This window comes from Pristis pectinata, chromosome 29, assembly GCF_009764475.1.
Source record: "Pristis pectinata isolate sPriPec2 chromosome 29, sPriPec2.1.pri, whole genome shotgun sequence".
In the NCBI taxonomy this organism is placed as follows: domain Eukaryota; kingdom Metazoa; phylum Chordata; class Chondrichthyes; order Rhinopristiformes; family Pristidae; genus Pristis; species Pristis pectinata.
This window is the reverse complement of record NC_067433.1, coordinates 20,188,202-20,209,252: the sequence shown is the minus strand read 5'-3', so window position 1 is coordinate 20,209,252 and position 21,051 is coordinate 20,188,202. Positions and strand designations below refer to the sequence as shown.

The following is a 21,051-nucleotide window of genomic DNA, read 5'->3' as shown; positions in this document are numbered from 1 at the left end:
CTTGCCTGCTCTCGCTACAGTTTCTTCCCACAGGGACGTTAATTAGCTCCTGTCAGTGCGGTTCGGTGGCGAAAGACGTCAGTTCGCCCGTCCCCGCCTCCCCCTGCACCAGCTGAGCAGCGGGCCGCCGCTTCCCGTCCCGCCCATAGCGGGGTCCGGCCGCTCGACGTGTGCGCCGGGCCGGGCCGGGCCGCCGTGCGTCAGCGCTGCTATAAGAGGCGGCGAGGCGGGGCCGCGCAGTAGATGGCGGATTGCTGGCCGGCGGAGGCTGCCTTTTGTACCGAGTGTCATAGTCAAGGGTGGGAGGCGAAAGCGCGCAGGGGCCCGGCGCCCGTCCGTGCCCGTGCCCGTCACTGAGGAGCTGCTGGAGCGCCGTGCCTGCCGAGGAGAGCGCGGCGCCGAGCCCGCGTGTGGCCGGCCCTCGCTGCGTGTCCGAGCCGCACTCGCTCTGCCCTCGATCCGTCGGAGTCGCACCATTAATTGGTGAGTGAGTTGGGGGGGCCGTTCGGCCCGTCCTGCTTCTGCTCCCCCTGAGGTGGTCGGAGAGGGGGCGAGGAGCTCGGAGAGGGAAGGGGTCCCGTTCCGCCTGGGCCGCCGGCGGCTCCGGTGTGTTCCGGAACAATCCGGCGGAGCGGCCTCATTCAATCCGGGGGCCGCTGCGCCAGGGGGCGCTCGGGGGCGGGCGGAGGCGGCGGGACGGCGCGCGTGATGGGGGCCAGGGTCCCGGGAAGGGTGAAGGGGGGGGGGGGGAAGGGTGAAGGGGGGGGGGGGGAAGGGTGAAGGGGGGGGGGGGAAGGGTGAAGGGGGGGGGGGGAAGGGTCCCGGGAAGGGTGAAGGGGGGGGGGGAAGGGTCCCGGGAAGGGTGAAGGGGGGGGGGAGGGTCCCGGGAAGGGTGAAGGGGGGGGGGGGAAGGGTCCCGGGAAGGGTGAAGGGGGGGGGGGGAAGGGTCCCGGGAAGGGTGAAGGGGGGGGGGGAAGGGTCCCGGGAAGGGTGAAGGGGGGGGGGGGGAAGGGTCCCGGGAAGGGTGAAGGGGGGGGGGGGGGAGGGTCCCGGGAAGGGTGAAGGGGGGGGGGGGGAGGGTCCCGGGAAGGGTGAAGGGGGGGGGGGGGGAGGGTCCCGGGAAGGGTGAAGGGGGGGGGGGGGGAGGGTCCCGGGAAGGGTGAAGGGGGGGGGGGGGGGGTCCCGGGAAGGGTGAAGGGGGGGGGGGGAGGGTCCCGGGAAGGGTGAAGGGGGGGGGAAGGGTCCCGGGAAGGGTGAAGGGGGGGGGGGAAGGGTGAAGGGGGGGGGGGAAGGGTCCCGGGAAGGGTGAAGGGGGGGGGGGGAAGGGTCCCGGGAAGGGTGAAGGGGGGGGGGGGAAGGGTCCCGGGAAGGGTGAAGGGGGGGGGAAGGGTCCCGGGAAGGGTGAAGGGGGGGGAGGGTCCCGGGGGGGTTTAAAGAGAGGGAGGGGTGCCCGTGATTTGGGGGGGGTTTAAAGAGAGAGGGAGGGGTGCCCGTGATTTGGGGGGGGTTAGAGAGAGAGGGAGGGGTGCCCGTGATTGGGGGGGGTTAGAAAGAGGGGTGCCCGTGATTGGGGGGGGGTTAGAGAGAGAGGGAGGGGTGCCCGTGATTTGGGGGGGGTTAGAGAGAGAGGGAGGGGTGCCCGTGATTGGGGGGGGGCGTTAGAGAGAGGGAGGGGTGCCCGTGATTGGGGGGGTAGAGAGAGAGGGAGGGGTGCCCGTGATTGGGGGGGGGGTTTAGAGAGAGGGAGGGGTGCCCGTGATTGGGGGGGTAGAGAGAGAGGGAGGGGTGCCCGTGATTTGGGGGGGGGTTTAGAGAGAGGGAGGGGTGCCCGTGATTTGGGGGGGGTTTAGAGAGAGAGGGAGGGGTGCCCGTGATTTGGGGGGGGGGGGGTTTAAAGAGAGGGAGGGGTGCCCGTGATTTGGGGGGGGTTTAAAGAGAGAGGGAGGGGTGCCCGTGATTTGGGGGGGGGTTTAAAGAGAGGGAGGGGTGCCCGTGATTTGGGGGGGGGGGTTTAAAGAGAGAGGGAGGGGTGCCCGTGATTTGGGGGGGGGGGTTAGAGAGGGAGGGGTGCCCGTGATTGGGGGGGGTTAGAGAGGGAGGGGTGCCCGTGATTGGGGGGGGTGGTGGAGAGAGGGAGGAGTGCCCGTGATTGGGGGGGGTAAAGGGGGGGAGGGTGCCCGTGATGGCGGGGATGGGGAGAGGGGGTGCCCGTTATTGGGGGTGGGGGGAGGGAGGATTGTGGGTACCCTTGATTTGGTGGGGGGGGGGGGTGAGAGAGAGAATGCGCCCTTTAGACGGGGGCGGGCGGGCGATGTCTTGCCAGCACCGGGCTCCGGTGCCCGGGTGCTGACCGTGCCGAGGGGCGGCTGCGGCCCCCCCCCCCCCCCCCCCGGTTACGGGAGCCGTCGCTTTGTTGTTGGCGGGAACACGTTTCCTGTTGGATGTTTTGAAACGTTACGAAGAGGCGCGAAGAGGATGGCGCTTTAAAATTGTTCCAACTAATTGCGCTTCCGAACCTGATTGAGAGGAAAGGCTGGTACTTTAACTGCCTTGTCGCTTTTAGATAAAGTTGTTGACTCGATATTCTTATTCGATCATTATTCTTATCGGTATCTTATTCGAGTTAAATATTCTTAATACTTTCCTCCATTTTAGATGTGGCTGCATTGAGTGAAACCTTCTGACATTTATATCGGATTAAGTTGCTAATATAGATTACAAAAAAATAGTGATTATGGAGTTGGCAGAGAAAACAATTTTATTTCTGACCAATCCTTCGGTCACTGTCTTCTGCTTTGGTTCAGCATTGTGTTTTTAAAGTGTTCAGAAATGCGATTTTGAATACTTCTAATTTCATTGGGCTACATCAGTGCTCCTTGTTTCCCGCGGTTTATTAAATCCCATATGCACATTATAAATATGAAAACTATTATGATAGTTTGGGATATTGCTTGTTGAGCCAGATTGTTGGGACTATTCAGAAGCTTGGATGGTTTGTGACAGTGAATTGGGACAAATGAAATTCGGAATGAGGTATTGTACGGCCTGTTGTGAGGGAGGTGGGTGGGAAGCAGATTTACTTGATTTCACTGACTTTTCATTATACAAACGTGTTAACATTATTATGGATTGCTGCAGTTTGGTTTCTGATCCCTGCAGCCATGTCAGTGGTTATTATATTTGTGGAACTTTTCGTGGATTCTTAATGCACTTCAGTTATTTCAAAATCCATTTCCACAAACTGGCAGTAATTGGAAATCGCAATAGCCTCATGAATACAGAATTTAATTCAGTTAAGTGAAGCTACGTTTGGTTTGACAGTATGAATGTTATTTAAATATACAAACTGAAGTTAAATGGCTTGATTTCTGCTTCTGAGGCTTTAATGTGAATAAAGTTCAAATCTTTGAAAAAATTCTAATGACACTTGATACCACTGACACCAAGTATATTGATTGACATGAATTTAATCTGAATTTGTTGTTCACAATTTTGTTTTTGAATCTTCATGTTGGAGATCATTTGGCTTGTATACTACTGGATGAAATATCAATATAAGACTTTTCATTTCTAATCTGCTTAACAGTGCAGTATCCAAAATTGATCTTGTAATAGGAAAATGTGATTTTAAAGATATATTGACAAATTGACCATTTGCTATTGAAATTTGTGGCAGGTGTGATTGCTGAAATATTACTGTACATTTATGATGTGTCCTCTACTTCCTCACAGGATGAAGAACGGCCCAAATCTGTTGCTGTGTCCACAATGGATTTCAATTCAATCCCTGTAACTGCTGACTATTGTAAAGACTGTGAAAGACAGACTATCAAACACAGTGGATAGCGAATACTGCTGCACAGTACTTGTGTAGTGCACATTAATCTTCATTCTATTTAATCCATTTATTTATTAATTACATATCAAGATATTTTGTTACCTCATTTTGTATATTTAAGTCAATAGTATTTTTTTTAAAAATCTGTACCTCTAAAGCATTACCAACTTGAGTGACCATGGCATTGGAGGAGTATGTATGGATGGTTGTGGTTGGATTCATCATTGCATTTGTTTTGGCATTCTCGGTGGGAGCCAATGATGTTGCCAATTCATTTGGGACAGCAGTTGGTTCTGGAGTGCTGACACTCAGAAAAGCTTGCATCTTGGCAACAATCTTTGAAACATTGGGTTCTGTACTGCTGGGTGCCAAAGTCAGTGAAACCATTCGTAAAGGAATAATTGATGTGGACATGTTCAACTCGAGTCAACAATTGCTAATGGCTGGGTCAGTCAGTGCCATGTTTGGTAAGTAACAAGTAATGCACTTTCCCTAATTTTATATAAATGAGTCAGTGCCAGGAAGTCATGAAGTTGTTTTCCTTGTATTTAAAAAAAAAGTAATTGTTGTGATGGTGTTCTAGGAAATTATTGTTAATACTGTAAATGTAATTTTTGAAATCAGACAGATACTTTGAAATGAAATGTTCTTTGTCTTCTACAGGTTCTGCTGTCTGGCAGTTATTGGCTTCATTTTTGAAGCTCCCTATATCTGGTACCCACTGCATTGTGGGTGCTACCATTGGTTTTTGTTTGGTGGCTACAGGTGCTCATGGTGTCAAGTGGCTGGAGCTGCTGAAGATTGGTGAGTTGTAATTTGGGCTGAGTGTTCGGAGTATTTAAATGTGTAATGCTACTAAATGTTTTCATTGTTGTGGGGGAGGGGGGTGGTTGTGGAATAAAGTTAACAGTTGCAGAAGGAAAGGCCCTCCATCCCTTGTCAGTGGCCCTGACAATTTTTAGTGTTTATTGTCCTAAGCAAAGATAATCCTATTTTTCATGTTAATGGCTGTTATTGATCCCGAGTACTTGTTTAAATCATTATCTTTATAGCTGGCTCCAGCTTGTTTCTTTGCTATGGGTTGTGTAATAATTTGATTAATTTAAGTCCTCATGGCACTAAGTAATGATTTGTAAAATCCTTCAGAATTGTGGACATCACCCTCTTTGATCCTGCCACTGGTATATAAATGTAACAATCTCAAATGTGCAGCCAGCAGTGTGAAAACATTGTAAATTCCTAATCTGATGCTTAACCAGCTGATTGCAGCATTTGAGGTTGTGGTGGGCACCACATATCTGAACCTATGCTATTTCATTGCATTTTCGGGAAAAAGGTTATTTGTCTCTACTAATATTTCATTTTTCCAATTTGTACAGTTGCTTCTTGGTTCATCTCGCCTCTGCTGTCTGGAATCATGTCTGCTGCTGTCTTTTACTTGGTCCGCTGCTTTATTTTACATAAGGTAAGTTGTTGTTCATTGTGGGATATGAGTATTGGCAAAAGCTATACATAGTCATTTGTAGCTGTGCTTGCTGATGGCAAGCTGCTGCCCTTGGTGGTGCTGATGGAGAATTCCTGGAATGTCCTGTTAAAGGATCAGCAGGATGCCAGCAATGTGACTTGGAGGTAGTGTTCCCATGTGTCTGTTACCCCTTATTCTTTCAAAGTGGCTGAAATGGATTTTGGGAGGTGTAATCAAAGCAGCTTTAACTTCTGCAGTGGAATTTGTAGATGGCATCCCTTGGGTTGCAAAGCACTGGTGAATTCTTCATTTTGAATAAGTGAGATGTATGGTCTGTGCTGCATACCAAGGTTGTGATGGAAGAAAAATTCACTAGAATTTGGTGCTGAATTTTCCAAGTTGGTGCATTTTCAGTTTCCACTAATAGAGGCTTGCAGCAGGCCACTTGTTGGCAAGCTGCACAAGTGATCCATTCTGGCCTTCCACAAACTTGTACACCACTAATCTAATGCTTTTATTGGATGGTGGGATATAGACTATAATGACATGAAGTTTGATTGCTGATCTAATCTTGCAGCAAGGATTACCAGTATGCCGCCTTGAGCTAGTGTTGATCACTATAATAGATGCTTGTGTTCCACTGAGAATTAATAGTAACTATACTCCAACAGTTCAGGGGAGAAGAATCTGGCAAAACAAACTGCTGGAGGAACTCAGTGGGTCAGACTGCATCTGTAGAGGGAAATGGGTGGAGACGCTTCATCTGGCCTGAAAGATTAGAGGGGAGATGGTCAGCATAAAGTGAGGGGAAGGGATGGAGCAAGAGCTGGTGATAGGTGGATCTAGGTGAGGAGGGATGATTAGCAGCTGGTGGAGGCAACAAAGGGCTGATGGAACCAAATAAGGGAGGGATAAGGAACCAAATGTTAATGCAGACTGCCTTTTGTTAGGCACACTGCACGGTCCGTTCATTCACCATCTGGCTCATTTTTGACCTTGCATGAAATTTTCTCCTTTTTTGGAATACATTTCTTGAAGTTTCTGTAAAATTGTTGTACCCTATGTTCCTGAACTATTAACATCAGAGCCCACTCCTGAGATTTCAATTTATGCCGCTAGAGACAATTGAAGGGGATCTGCCTTTGCTTGGAAGGGAATGTGGGCTTGTGTTTCTTGGATTGCTATTTATTCCACTAAGTTGGGTTGGAGTCCAAGTTTGTATGAATGGTAACCCAGGTGAAATGAGGCCCCACTGCATTTTGGGAAATGCCATTTGATCTTGTGTTTAAATAAAAAGATTGCCAATTATAGCAACCATTCTTGGTTCAAAGGAGTCCAGAACCTAATAACCTGAAGCTCTCCAGCAGCTCATTGTTACAGTAGAGACTCTGGGTGAAATAAAACGCTCCTGGACACCCGAGTTGTAATTGCTTGCAAATATTAGCAGACAGTAGCAAACTCAGGACTTAGAGAACAGTGCCTATGTAATTGTTCTTTCTCTGTAGCCTCCTCCATTCCTACAACCTTTTTTCCTGTACTTCCTGGCCTCCACTGTATCCTCTATTTAATATTAATAGCTGTAAGATCTGGAATTCCTCCTCAGATTTTTCTGCCCTCTTTAGGGAACTTCTTAACCTGCCTCCCATCTGTCTCATTTTGTCCATTTAGGTTGGTGTTAATAATGCATGCCTGGGGCATTTTGCTTCATCGAGGCTTTCCAGGTTTGTAGCTGTCGCAATGAACTCAAATGTACATGAAATATGCTTCTCGGTCAGATTCTGAAAATTGAAGATTAAAGTGGAATTAAAGGGAAGAAAGTATTTTATTGAATCCAACACTTTGTGTTGCAGGCTGACCCTGTGCCAAATGGACTCCGAGCTCTGCCTGTCTTCTATGCCTGCACAATTGCAATTAATCTTTTCTCTATTATGTACACGGGAGCACCTTGTAAGTATTAACTAGGTTGGAACTTAAGTGGAGCAATTTTTTTTTAGTGTCCTGAGTATTTTTGTAAAGTAATACTTAGTTGTACAGCACAATATGGACATTTCAGCCCACCAGGTCTATGCTGACATTTGCCCATCTATAATGCATTTACCAGCACTTGGTCTTGTTTTGGTCATTCAAGTCTGGAGACTTGAATGTTGAGTTTCTGTCTCTGCCAACCCTCAGGCAAGTGCTTTCCAGATTCTGTGAAAATTCTTCCTTTGATCTCTGAACCAGCCCCTTGTCTTAAACCTGTCCATTCTGGCTCTAGATATCACTGCCAAAGGGATATGTTTCTTGCTGCTTGTCCATGTCCCTCATAATTTTGTGCACTTCAACCAGATTCCCCTCCCAGCCACTCCTCAATCTCCTCTGCTCCAAGGAAATCAGCCTTTTGCATGACGACAGACATCTGACTTCATTAGTCTTCAGGCCAGAGAATACAACTTCTATGCTTCATAAATCAAGCTTGTGATTTGTCATTACCTGGTGGGTTTGTTTTTCAAAAATAAAACACCTAGTTATGATGTTTCATTATTAATGAACCCAGGACACTCTGCCTGGCAGTAGTGGTTCAAAATGAAGATTGCCAACTGGTGAATAGGTGAAAATGATGTAGAAGCTGCTTCAGTGTGGCTTTCTTGATCACTGCCATAGATGAGTTTTTTCAAAGTACTCTTTATATATTTTGTCCATACAGTAGTTTGTACTGTTGCATTTTGAAATGCAAAATAAGGATAAAACTGGAACTTATTTTTTTTTGCCATTCTAATACTGCAATTTGTGGACCACACTTCAGTAATGTCAGAACTGGATGGCAATGTTCTTTCAAGCCAGCTTTCCTAATGTCATGAGTTTTACTATACTGCTTTCTGTGGGACTCAAGATTCTCATTGGTACGAAAGCTAATTATCCACTGTTTTATTTGAGAGGGGTAGAAATGATATGTTGAAAGACTAGTTCTCTTGTGATTCTGAAGTAAACCTTTTCACATTCCTAGTACTGGGATTTGACCGGATTCCACTCTGGGGTACAATTTTGATTACATTGGGAAGTGGTGTGATCTGTGCATTCATCGTCTGGTTCATCGTCTGTCCCAGAATGAAAAGAAAAATCGAAAGTAAGTGAAATTTAGAGACTTCAATGGTCGAAATGCCACGGTGAGCTTTCAGGTGAGTGCAAGGACATTGGAGGTGCAGGGTGAGGGGAATGTTCAGTGTATAAGTTAACACTTTTTCTGAGTTTACTGAAAAGCAATGTTCCACAATACTCATGATAACTGTAACATCTTTTACTTTCCCTTCATAATGAATAAAATACAAATTTGTTGTGGCTAACATTTGTTTAGAGAAACAATGTCACCAGGCTAAAGGTGGGCTGAGAACTACAAATGTAAACTTCCCACTTGCCCTCACTTCCAATGCCCACCCCTACTCCCAAGATGCTGGGAAATATGACATTATAGAGCTGGAATAAAACAGAAAATACTGGAAACACTCAGCTGGTCAGGCAGCATCTGTGGAAAGAAACAATTAATGTTTCAGATTGAAGACCCTTCATCAGACAGCTTTATAAAGCTGATCTTTGATTCCTTTTCAGGTACCTAGTTATGCTAGAATCTGTAAGTACACTTTGTAGGAAACAACTCTGAATAATTGTACTGCTCTATTACTGATCTAGAGTTTAAGTAGTATTTGGGGAGGGTTAATCAATGTTTTTTTGCTGTTTCTTTATACACAATGATTTTGCTGTAAATAACTTAAGGCTGAAAGAATAAATTGGTGTGGAGTAAGGAGTAGACGCTGCCTCCAGTTGAGATTGTGCTCAACTGAATTGTGGCTTTATTGCTACAGATTGAAAGCATAAAGCCAGATGCAGTCAAGTTGACTGTTAGGGATTCTTGAGCCAGTGGGACAATGCCTGGGATGTCTGGTTGAGGAAGCCATAATACAAGTATGTTCCATCAAACTATCAAGTCAGTAATAAAAAAAATTGAATGTGGAATGTTGCAAGCTTTTCACCTTGCTATTTGCTCTGTACTATTGATGTTCAATTCTATATGGAAGTAGGATGCTTCTGGATGTAGGGGGGTAGTACTTAGTAAAGCTAAGTGACTGATCCACAGTCAAATTATTAATTGAATTTCATTTTCATAAATTTTTGAATTTAAGATTGATGGTTTCAACTGTAAATTTCATGTTCAGAGGCTAAAAATTACTCATTTTGGTATGTGCTCAACAGGAGAGAGAAAAGTCTCTAATTTAGATAATGTACTGGACAAGAAGAGTGAGGATTACTATTCGGTATCCAAGGAAGATTTGGAAGAGCCCCATTTGAAAGTTCCTTTGACTGATGCAGCATCTGAAATCAAGACTCCTGTGACTGATGCAGTTTCTGCTGTTTTGCCTATGAAACAGAGTGGAAGAATTGCTTTCATAGGGGATTTGGCAGAGGATGTGGGAAAGGATGGTGTTTCCAGTGGAGAGATAAAAGAAACCAATATTGATCGTGTGATGAATGGTAAGAGTAAATTGTAGAATAAGTGCTAAATATTTCAATTTTCACTAGTTTCTTGCCCAGAACTCCATACTGGTACAGTTACTTTATCTGGGTTCAGATGGTCATTGGGTAGGCAGTAGTTTGAAGCAAATTCCAACAATTTAGTTTAGTAGATTTTTAGTCTTAAATATTTGTAGTTTTAGAAACTGCTGGTGTTCTAAGTGAAACTATAATAGAATCATAGAACCATACAGCACAAAACAGACCCTTCGGCCCACCATGTTGTGCCGTCCATCAAAACACCCCCACACTACCTAAGCCCTTCCTCCCGCATATCCCCCCATCCCACACTCCTCCATATGCCTATCTAACAAGCTCTTGAACCTGTCCAATGTATCTGCCTCCACCACCCCAGGCAGTGCATTCCATGCACCTACCACTCTCTGGGTGAAAAACCTCCCCCTGACATCTCCCCTGAACCTCCCACCCATAACCTTAAAGCCATGCCCTCTCGTCTTGAGCATTGGTGCCCTGGGAAGGAGGCGCTGACTGTCTACTCTATCTATTCCTCTCAATATTTTATATACCTCTATCATGTCTCCTCTCATCCTCCTCCTTTCCAGTGAATAAAGCCCTAGCACCTTAAGCCTCTCCTCATATTCAATACTCTCTAATCCAGGCAGCATCCTGGTAACTCTCCTCTGCACCCTCTCCAATGCCTCCACATCCTTCCTATAATGAGGTGACCAGAACTGAACACAGTACTCTAAGTGTGGCCTAACTAGAGTTTTGTAAAGCTGCATCATCACCTCGCAGCTCTTAAACTCAATCCCGCAATTTATGAAAGCTAACATCCCATTGGCCTTCTTAACTGCTCTTTCCACCTGTGAGGCAACTTTCAATGAACTGTGAATATGAACCCCCAGATCCCTCTACTCCACACTGCCAAGTGCCTTGCCATTCACCCAGTACTCTGCCCTGGAGTTTGTCTTTCCAAAGTGTACCACCTCACACTTCTCTGGATTGAACTCCATCTGCCACTTGTCAGCCCAGCTCTGCGTCCTATCAATATCTCTCTGTAAGCTCCGACAGCCCTCCACACTATCCACAACACCGCCTATCTTAGTGTCGTCCGCAAACTTACTAACCCAGCCCTCCACCCCCTCATCTAAGTCATCTATAAATATCACAAAAAGTAGAGGTCCCAGAACCGATCCCTGCGGGACACCACTAGTCACTGCCTTCCAATCCGAGGGCAGTCCTTCCACCACAACCCTCTGCTTTCTACATGCAAGCCAATTCCTAATCCACACAGCCAAGTTTCCTTGGATCCCTTGGCCTCTGACCTTCTGAAGAAATGGTGATTATTTTTGCATTTTGAGTTGACATTTTGTCTCCAAGTTATAGTGTACTTGCTGACCTTGAATTCCAAACTTGTTTACAACCAAAGGAATCAAATTCTGAAGTTCAGTTGATTATCTTGTGATAGGATAACCTTGAAAGAGGCATGTTTTTTACATTTAGAAATGCAATTTTCTTTGTACAAGATTTTAAATTTGATTTAAATAATGATTCAAACTTGTATTTTTAACAAGGCTGCTCATTTTCTCCCTGATGAGATTTAATGGGCTTTCCTGATTTATTTTAAATTGGCCTCCAGTCAATTGCTGCTTTTCTGTATGGAGCTAATCAAAAACTTGCCTCCCAATTTAATTGTTACTGTATCTTTGAACCATAGAACACTACAGCACAGAAAACAGGCCATTCAGCCCTTCTAGTCTGTGCTGAAACGGTATTCCACTAGTCCCATTTACCTGCACCCAGTCCATAACCCTCCAGACCTCTCCGGTCCATGTATCTATCCAATTTATTCTTAAAACTCGAGTGAGCCCACATTTACTACATCAGATGGCAGCCCGTTCCATACTCCCACCACTCTGAGTGAAGAAGTTCCCCCTAAACCTTTCCCCTTTCACCCTAAAGCCATGTCCTCTCGTACTTATCTCTCCTAATCTAGGTGGAAAGAGCCTACTGGCATTAACTCTGTCTATACCCCTCATAATTTTGTAAACCTCTATCAAATCTCCCCTCATTCTTCTACGCTCCAAGGAATAAAGTCCCAATCTGTTCAGTCTTTCCCTGTAACTCGACTCCTGAAGACCAGCGACATTCTAGTAAATCTCCTCTGCACTCTTTCAATCTTACTGATATCCTTCCTATAATTAGGTGACCAGAACTGCACACAATACTCCAAATTTGGCCTCACCAATGTCTTATACAACCTCACCATAACATCCCAACTCCTATACTCAATACTTTGATTTATGAATGCCAGGATGCCAAATGCTGCCTTTACAACCCTGTCTACCTGTGACACCACTTTCAGGGAACTGTGTATCTGAACTACCAGATCCTTTTGCTCCTCTGCACGCCCCAGTGCCCTACCATTTACTGTGTATGTCCTACCTTGATTTGTCCTTCCAAAATGCAACACCTCACACTTGTCTGCATTAAATTCCATCTGCCATTTTCTGGCCTATTCTTCCAGTTGGTTCAGATCCCTCTGCAAACTTTGAAAGCCTTCCTCGCTGTCCACTACACCTCCAACCTTAGTATCATCAGCAAACTTGCTGATCCAATTTACCACATTATCATCTAGATCATTGATATAGACAACAAACAACAATGGCCCCAGCACAGATCCCTGAGGCACACCACTAGTCACAGGCCTCCAGTCTGAGAAACAATCATCCACTACCACTCTGTCTTCTCCCACACAGACAATTTCAAATCCAGTTTACAACCTTTCCATGGATACCTAGTATCTGAGCCTTCTGAACTCATCTCCCATGTGGGACCTTGTCAAAGTCCATGTAGACAACATCCACAGCCTTTCCTTCATCTACTTTCTTGGTAACCTCCTCAAGACTCTACAAGATTCATTAAACATGATCTACCGTGCACAAAGCCATGTTGACTATCCTTAATCAGCCCTTGGCTGTCCAAATACGTGTATATCTGATCTCTCAGAACACCTTCCAATAATTTCCCACTACTGATGTCAGGCTCACTAGCCTGTAATTACCTGGTTTACTTAGATCCTTTTTTAAACAACGGAACTACATGAGCTACCCTTCAGTCCTCTGGCACCACACCCGTGGCTAAGGACACTTTAAATATATCTGCCAGGGCCCCTGCAATTTCTACACTAGTCTCTCTCAATGTCTGAGGAAATATCAGGCAGGGGGATTTATCTACCTTTATTCACTGTAAAGCAGCAAGCACCTCCTTTTTAATCTCTATGTTCCATGACACTATTGCCTGTTTCCCTTCCTTCCATATCCACTATGCCAGTTTCCTGAGTAAATACTGATGCAAAAAAACTGTTTACGATCTCCCCCATCTCCTGAGGCTCCACACACAGACGACCACTCTGATTTTCTAGGGGACCAATTTTACTCCTTTTACTCTTCATATACTTGTAGAAACCCTTCAGGTTTGCCTTCACATTATCTGCCAAAGCAACCTCATGTCATCTTTTTGCCTTCCTGATTTCCTCCTTTAGTATTTTCTTTCTTTTTCTATACTCTTCAAGTACCTCATTTGTTCCTAGTTGCCTATACCTGCTATACACCTCTTTTTCTTAACCAGATCGCCAATATCCCTTGAAAACCAAGGTTCCCTATGCTTGTTAACTTTGCCTTTAATCCTGGCAGGAACATGCAAACTCTGCACTCTCAAAATTTTGTCTTTGAAGGCCTTCCACTTACTGAGCACATCCTTGTTAGAAAACAACTCATTCCCAATCCACTCTTCCTAGATCCTTTCTCATTTCCACAAAATTGGCCTTTCCCCAATTTAGAACCTCAACCAGAGGACCAGACCTGTCCTTATCCATAATTAACTTGAAACCAATGACATTATGGTCACTGAACCCAAAATGTTCACCTACATATACTTCTGTCACCTGACCTGTCTGGTTCCCTAATAGAAGATCAAGTATTGCATTCTCTCTTGTTGGTACCTTGTATCGACTTAGAAAACTTTCCTGAACACATTTGATAAATTCCAAGCCATCCAGCCCTTTCAGTGTGGGAGTCCCGGTCAATATGTGGAAAGTTAAATTAAATCCCCTACTATTACAACTTTTTCTTACATCAGTCTGCTATCTTACTACAGATTTGTTCCTCATTCTCTGACTATTGGGCAGTCTATAATACAACCCTATTAGTGTGGCCACACCTTTCCTATTTCTCAGCTCCACCCATATGGCCTTGGTAGACAAGCCCTCCGGGCTGTTCTGTCTACACAGCTGTTTTCCCTGACTAGTAACGCCACTCCTCCCCCTTTCATCCCTCCCCCTCTATCACGTCTGAAACAGAACCCCGGAACATTAAGCTGCCAGTCCTGTCCCTCCTGCATCCAAGTCTCACTAATAGCAATAATGTTGGAATCCCACATGCCAATCCATGCCCTAAGCTCATCTGCCTTACCTACAATACTCCTTGCATTGAAATAGATGCACCTGAGAACATTGCTATTGCGTACAACCCTTTGATTTCTGTCGATAGCTGCAGTCCTCACATGATGTTTTTCCTTCTCCATTTCACTATCTGCTCTAACACTATGGTTCCCCTCCCCCTGCAAATCTAGTTTAACCCCCCCCTGCCTGCAAGTATGTTAGTTTAACCCCCCCACTACCTGCAAGTATGTTAGTCCCCCTCCAGTTCAGCTGCAAACTGTCCCATCAGAACAGGTCCCACCTTCCCTGGAACAAAGCCCAATTGTCCAGAAACATAAAGCCCAATTGTCCAGAAACATGAAGCCCTCCCTCCTGCACCAATTCCTTAGCCACATTTAGCTGTATGATCCTCCTATTTCTAGCCTCACTAGCTCATGGCATGGGTAGTGATCCTGAGGTTGCAACCTTGGAGGTCCTGTCCTTCAACTTTGCACCTAATTCTCTAACCTCTTTGCAGGACCTCCTCCTCTTTCCTATCCACATAATTGGTCCCTATGTGGACCATGACATCTGGCTGCTCACCCTCCCTTCTGAGAATATCAAGAACTCAATCTGAGATATTGCGGACCCTAGCACCAGGGAGGCAGGAGACCATCTGGGATTCTCGATCTCTTCCACAGAACCTTCTATCTGTCCCCCTAACTATCAAATCCCTTATCACTACTGCTATCTTTTCCCTTCTTCCATTCTGAGCTGAGGGTACCATCTTGGTGCCAGAGACACAACCACCGCAACTTGTCCCTGGTAGGTCGTCCCCACCAGCAGTATCCAAAACGGTATACTTGTTGTTGATGGGAATGGCCACAGGGGTGCTCTGCTCTTTTGGTCTATACCCCTTCCCTTTCCTGACAGTCACCCAGCTACCTGCCTCCTGACTTTTAGTGGTGACTATCTCCCTGAAACTCCTATTTCTGCCTCTGCCTCACAAATGATCCAGAGTTCATCCAGCTCCAGTTCCCTAACTGTTTGTAAGGAGCTGCAGCTGAATGCACCTTTTACAAGTGTAGTCATCAGGGACAAGTGTGTTGTCCCTGACTTCCCACAGACTGCATACAGAGCACACGACTGCCCTAGCTGCTGCCATCACTATCTACTCCTATGTTGGAGCAATATTATCCAGTAACTTGTTTACAATAAATTTGCACAGTAACATTATTCCTAGTTACTCGCACTGAAGCTTCTTCAGTGTTCACCTGATGCTGTAAACAAATTGAATACAACTACAGATGCTGGTAATCTGGAATAAAGCAGGAAATGCTGGAAATATTCAAGTTAGGCAGCCATGGGCTAATGACTTGTTTGGGTTTTCCTAGATGATTGAAACTTAAGTTGCATGGAAGGGGTGGAGAGAACAAAGGGAATATCTGAAAGTCTTTTGGTCTCAAAATTCTAATGCAGAGTGGTGCTGCTGGTTGAGAGGGTGATGAAGGCTTATTGGAGATGCAAGTAGGCGAGGGGAAGGATCCTGGAACTGAGCTATGAATACCAGTTACTGGAATTCTGAGGAAAAACAGTTAACGTTTAGATGATAGACTTGTTGTCAGAACTAGCCATTTCTGATTTTTAAAAACTAGAGAGCATTGAATGTAGTTATGAAGGTTGTAATACACCTAATCAGAAAAATCAGAACTGGATTTATTTTCACTGACATAACTCGAAATTTCTTGCTTTGTGGTAGCACTAGTGCAAAGACAAAATCTATAAGTTTTTAAAAAAAAGTAAATCATGCAAGAAAGGAATAATGAGGTAAATAGAATGCTGTTCCTTCAGCATGTATTTTTTTAAATTAGAACAGTGCCTGTGATGCCAAAAGCAGATTGGAGAGGGATGGAGAATTAAGTAATCGCAGTTGGAAGCTGAGTCATCCTTGCAGACTGAATGGGGGGGGTATCCTGTACTGTAAATGCAATCTTCAGTGTAGAGGAGAAGATGTTCTGAACACATAGTACACCAAATTTTAATCACTGCAGGAGTTTTGCCCTCTGGTGGGAAGGCATAAGGGGTAGGTGTTGTATCTTCTGCAGAAGGACTGAGTGGGATATTGAGCTACAGAGTTGAAGGGACTATCCCTTCAGAATACTGGAAGGAGATGTCTCTTTGTGATGAGAAGGTGGCATAAACCAGAGGATCTGTTGAATCTGGAGCTGGGGTGGGAGGTGAGGATAAGGAGAACACTATCCTTGGGGTGAGGGGCGGGGGGTTACCTGTGGTGTTGTAAAGGACATTAGTCACTAATGCTACCCCTTGTTGGTGATGGTCAAAAACAGGAAGAGTTGGAGATGGGCCATGTGAAAGTGAAGGTAGAGGAAATTGGCAGCAAAGGCAAACAGTGGTTGTTGAAGGGTCACATTCTGCATGGAGGTCGGTGACCAGTGGTGTGCCTCGGATCTGTTGTGGGACCCTTACTCTTTGTGATTTTTATAAATGACCTGGATGAGGAAGTGGAGGGATGGGTTAGTAAGTTTGCTGATAACACAAAGGTTGGGGGTGTTGTGGATAGTGTGGAGGGCTGTCAGAGGTTACAGCAGGACATAGGATGCAAAACTGGGCTGAGAAGTGGCAGATGCAGTTCAACCCAGATAAGTGTGAAGTGGTTCACTTTGGTAGGTCAAATATGATGGCAGAATATAGTATCAATGGTAAGACCTTGGCAGTGTGGAGGATCAGAGGGATCTTGGGGTCTGAGTCCATAGGACGCTCAAAGCAGCTGCACGGGTTGACTCTGGTTAAGAAGGCATATGGTGTATTGTCCTTCATCAATTGGGGAATTGAACTTAGGAGCCGGGAGGTAATGTTGCAGCTATATAGGACCCTGGTCAGACCCCACTTGGAGTACTGTGCTCAGTTCTGGTCACCTCACTACAGGAAGGATGTGGAAGCCATCGAAAGGGTGCAGAGGAGATTTACAAGGATGTTGCCTGGACTGGGGAGCATGCCTTATGAAAACAGGTTGAGGGAACTTCTCCTTGGAGTGACAGGAGGAGAGGTGACCTGATAGAGGTATAAGATAGAGGCATTGATTGTGTGGATAGTCAGGGGCTTTTTCCCAGGGCTGAAATGATGGCCACAAGGACACAGGTTTAAGCTGCTGGGGAGTAGGTACAGAGATGATGTCAGGGGTAAGTTTTTTACTCAGTGGTGAGTGCGTGGATTGGGCTGCCGGCAACGGTGGTGGAGGCTGATACGATAGGGTCTTTAAGAGACTTTTGGATGGTACATGGAGCCTAGAAAAATAGAGGGCTATGGGTAAGCCTAGTAATTTCTAAGGTAGGGGCATGTTTGGCACAACTTTGGGCTGAAGGGCCTGTATTATGCTGTAGGTTTTCTATGTTTCACAGGTAATAAGACTTGAGTTTGAGAGCAGGAAGTAAATCATGAACAAGTGTGTAACCAGCTGTGCCTTGTTTCTGTTCATAATCTCTTACAGGAACTGTGCAATTTGGAAGTAGTCATGTGCAGTTCAACCAGGCTATCAATAATCAAACCAGTACCAACAGCTACAGTGGTCACTATCACACTGTACACAAGGATTCGGGATTGTACAAAGAACTTCTTCACAAGTTGCACTTGGCTAAAATGATCGACTGTGCTGGAGACTCGGGTGAACCAGGAAGTAGGCCACTACGTCGCAACAACAGCTATACCTGTTACACCATGGCAATTTGTGGCATGCCTCTTGATTCTTTCAAGCCCAAAGAGGGAGAAGCAAAGGCAGAGGAAATGGAAAAACTGACATCTGGCCTGGAATCGAAGAAACGTATCCGGCAGGACAGTTACAGTAGTTACTGTAATGCTATGGCTGACTCAAATAAAACATCTGAGGATAGAGGTGTGAAGCTTGAAATTGAAAAGACAGACCGCAAGTGCAGTGATGGGTCTATGGATGAATGGCGTGAGCAGGAGAAGCCTGAAGTTTCATTACTGTTCCAGTTCTTGCAGATCCTAACAGCCTGCTTTGGCTCATTTGCTCATGGCGGCAATGATGTCAGGTGAGTAACTTTGTTTTATCCCTTATCTGGAATTAAAAACTTTTCTCAGTTTGGTTGTGCTTGGTGTTTGTGGTAGGGAGCTGTTAAACAATATTAGTTTTCCATAACTTCTATATTTTAGGCTTCCTGATTAATGCATGAGAGAGAATATATTGAACATACAAGATTTGTTTTCAAAGTAGGTAGGTAGGCCATTACAGACATGGAAGAGTACATTGAAGTTCCACAGGCATATCCAAAATTGATGATTATTAATGAGGTTTAACATTGAGATACAGGACCAAAATTTGAGGAGTGACACAAGATTGATCAAATCCATAACAAGGAAACACAAGTATAAAGAAGTTTAAAACTTGAGTCGATAGAGACATGTTGCTGAAGCACAAAAGGGACTGGATTAGTATTTAAAAGATGAATACAAAGAAAAGGGATTGAACCAGTTATAGAACTAGTGTTGACGGGTATTCTGTTCCATGGCTTCATAAGCAGATATTTGTTTACATGAAAACTAAATTCTTGATTTGTCAGCTTGCCTTTATTCCACAATGCTAAGTGAATTCTCCTTCTGTTTTTTTTAGCAATGCAATTGGTCCTTTGGTTGCTTTATGGGTTGTTTACTATACAGAAGATGTTAATTCAAAAACTGAAACTCCAATCTGGCTTCTGCTATATGGAGGTGTGGGCATCTGTCTTGGTCTGTGGGTCTGGGGTCGTAGAGTTATTCAGACCATGGGCAAGGATCTGACACCAATTACCCCCTCAAGGTAAGCAGTCTTCTATGTTGAGGGTGCTGCATGTAAATGATTTGAGTGATTACATTAGCTTAAATCTGCAGAAGCTCATACAAGAAACTGCCTGAAATGAGGAATTTTGATTCTTGTAAAATAGGGAAACTCCCATTTCTGACTAGTTTTGAGCAATCCTACCAGATCAGGTACAGTTACAAGCTTTACAGTCCTCCTCCAAAGATCTGCAGTCTTGAATTGTACTGCAGTAGCAGTGGCATGAAATAAAAATGTAGTGTAGTAAAAATATCAAAATATATATTTAAAACAAAACACTTTTTCAGAATGGCCATCCCTCATTGACCAGAACCCAGAAACGATGAGCTTAAAGCTTTAAGTATGTTACCTAGCGGATTCATTCTTTTGAGTAAATCTAATTTTTAAACCCTGCATCTATTTTAAGGAAATGGCTGAAAGCTGTAAAACTTTGGGCAAAATGCCTGTTTTATTGCAAAAAAAAACCAAACTGTTGGAGGAACTCAATAAGTCGGGCAAGGTTTGGGGGGGGGGGGGAGTGGTAGACTGTGGACATCTTGGGTCAAGACCCTTCACCTGGACAGTTGCAGGATTGCTTGCAGGATTCAATTTCCAGGAAGTAATGGGATTAGACAATTGTAATATTTGATTTTTGTTTTGATTTTTGGATTTAATATTGTGATTTGTAAATTGGCTAGAAATTCCATTCTGGCACACTAGCCAATGAAATGGACTGATGTTGTGTATTTTCTTTTACAGTGGCTTCAGTATTGAATTGGCCTCTGCTCTGACTGTGGTTATTGCTTCAAATATTGGTCTTCCTGTTAGTACAACACATTGTAAGGTGAGTGCCACTTGCATCTTCCAATTGTGACCATGTGATCAATAAGTGTTTAGTGCAACAAAGTAAGATGAGATCTTTAGTCACATGTATATCAACACACAGTGAAACACTGTAGACAATGCCCTTGCATAGTCCTGAATACTGCAATGTTCATGGCTGGCCAGTTTCAATGACTGAGCTTGAGACTTGCAGTTGGCATTTTCACCCAGTCCATTACTGTCAAGACACTTCAACATATGATAGAATTTGCTAAAGTGCACTTCCTCTGAATTGCCTTTTCACTATGTACTGTATTTGTTTCTGCAGGTTGGTTCAGTTGTAGCTGTTGGCTGGATGCGTGCAAAAAAAGCTGTTGACTGGCGCCTCTTTCGAAACATCTTCATGGCGTGGTTTGTTACGGTCCCAATCTCTGGTCTTATTAGTGCTGCCATCATGGCTTTATTCAAATATGCTATCTTGCGAATGTCCTGAGTACCATCTATCTTCAGAGGAGTATTGCTATGGTTGTTACCCTGTGCTACTGTAGACCTGTTCATTCAGATTGTTTAATGTGAAACCTGTTCAATGGAAGTCAAAGCTTTAACTGGAGTCTTTTAACATCAGTATATGTTCAAGGAGTCCAACTTGATTGAATATATGCTGTTCATTTTTTTTTACTTTTTGACTGCTTGCTTTTTAATTTGAGAACCCTTGTCTTTTTTTTGTATAGTGTTTATTACTGCATGTTTTTAAACAAGGTGTAATGCTATTTAATACTGTGAACTGAGCTTTTTGACATTTAACAAATGTATGCATAAAGCACTAGATTCTGATTAAGCCACATGGTAAGCAACCTGTTAGTCCATTTAAGGCCATGTTGAGGTACCAAAGAGTGGGGCAATCAAATGTGCAGTTGTTTTAAAGTCTTCCATTTAAATCTAATGATTATAGAAAATTATTCATTTGTAATTGAATTGGTCAAATGTTCATTAAAGATTAGCACACCTTGTATTATTCTTCTGTATTTTTTTATAAACAGTTGCTGTAGCAAAATGGCACTAATGTGCAAAGCAGGAAACATTTTCACTTGCTGACAGAAGATTAGGAGGTATGGCACCCATGGACACTGCATTTGATTAACGTAATATCCCAAATTTGTGGATCTTGG

General features: G+C 44.6%; 2 protein-coding genes across 2 annotated transcripts in view; one reads left to right on the top strand and one right to left on the bottom strand.

The window, feature by feature from the left end:
- The window catches only part of LOC127584413 (cytosolic purine 5'-nucleotidase-like), a 171,960-nt gene that overhangs the window by 135,439 nt on the left and 15,470 nt on the right, over window positions 1–21,051 (bottom strand). The window lies entirely within an intron of this gene.
- LOC127584412 (sodium-dependent phosphate transporter 1-like) lies at window positions 35–20,892 on the top strand. Its single transcript, XM_052041203.1, has 11 exons — window positions 35–483; window positions 3,733–4,305; window positions 4,502–4,642; window positions 5,218–5,303; window positions 7,154–7,250; window positions 8,290–8,409; window positions 9,531–9,809; window positions 17,738–18,299; window positions 18,878–19,063; window positions 19,820–19,904; window positions 20,211–20,892. The coding sequence occupies exons 2-11, from the start codon at window positions 4,017–4,019 to the stop codon at window positions 20,373–20,375; spliced, it is 2,010 nt and encodes a 669-aa protein (XP_051897163.1). The 5' UTR covers window positions 35–483; window positions 3,733–4,016; the 3' UTR covers window positions 20,376–20,892.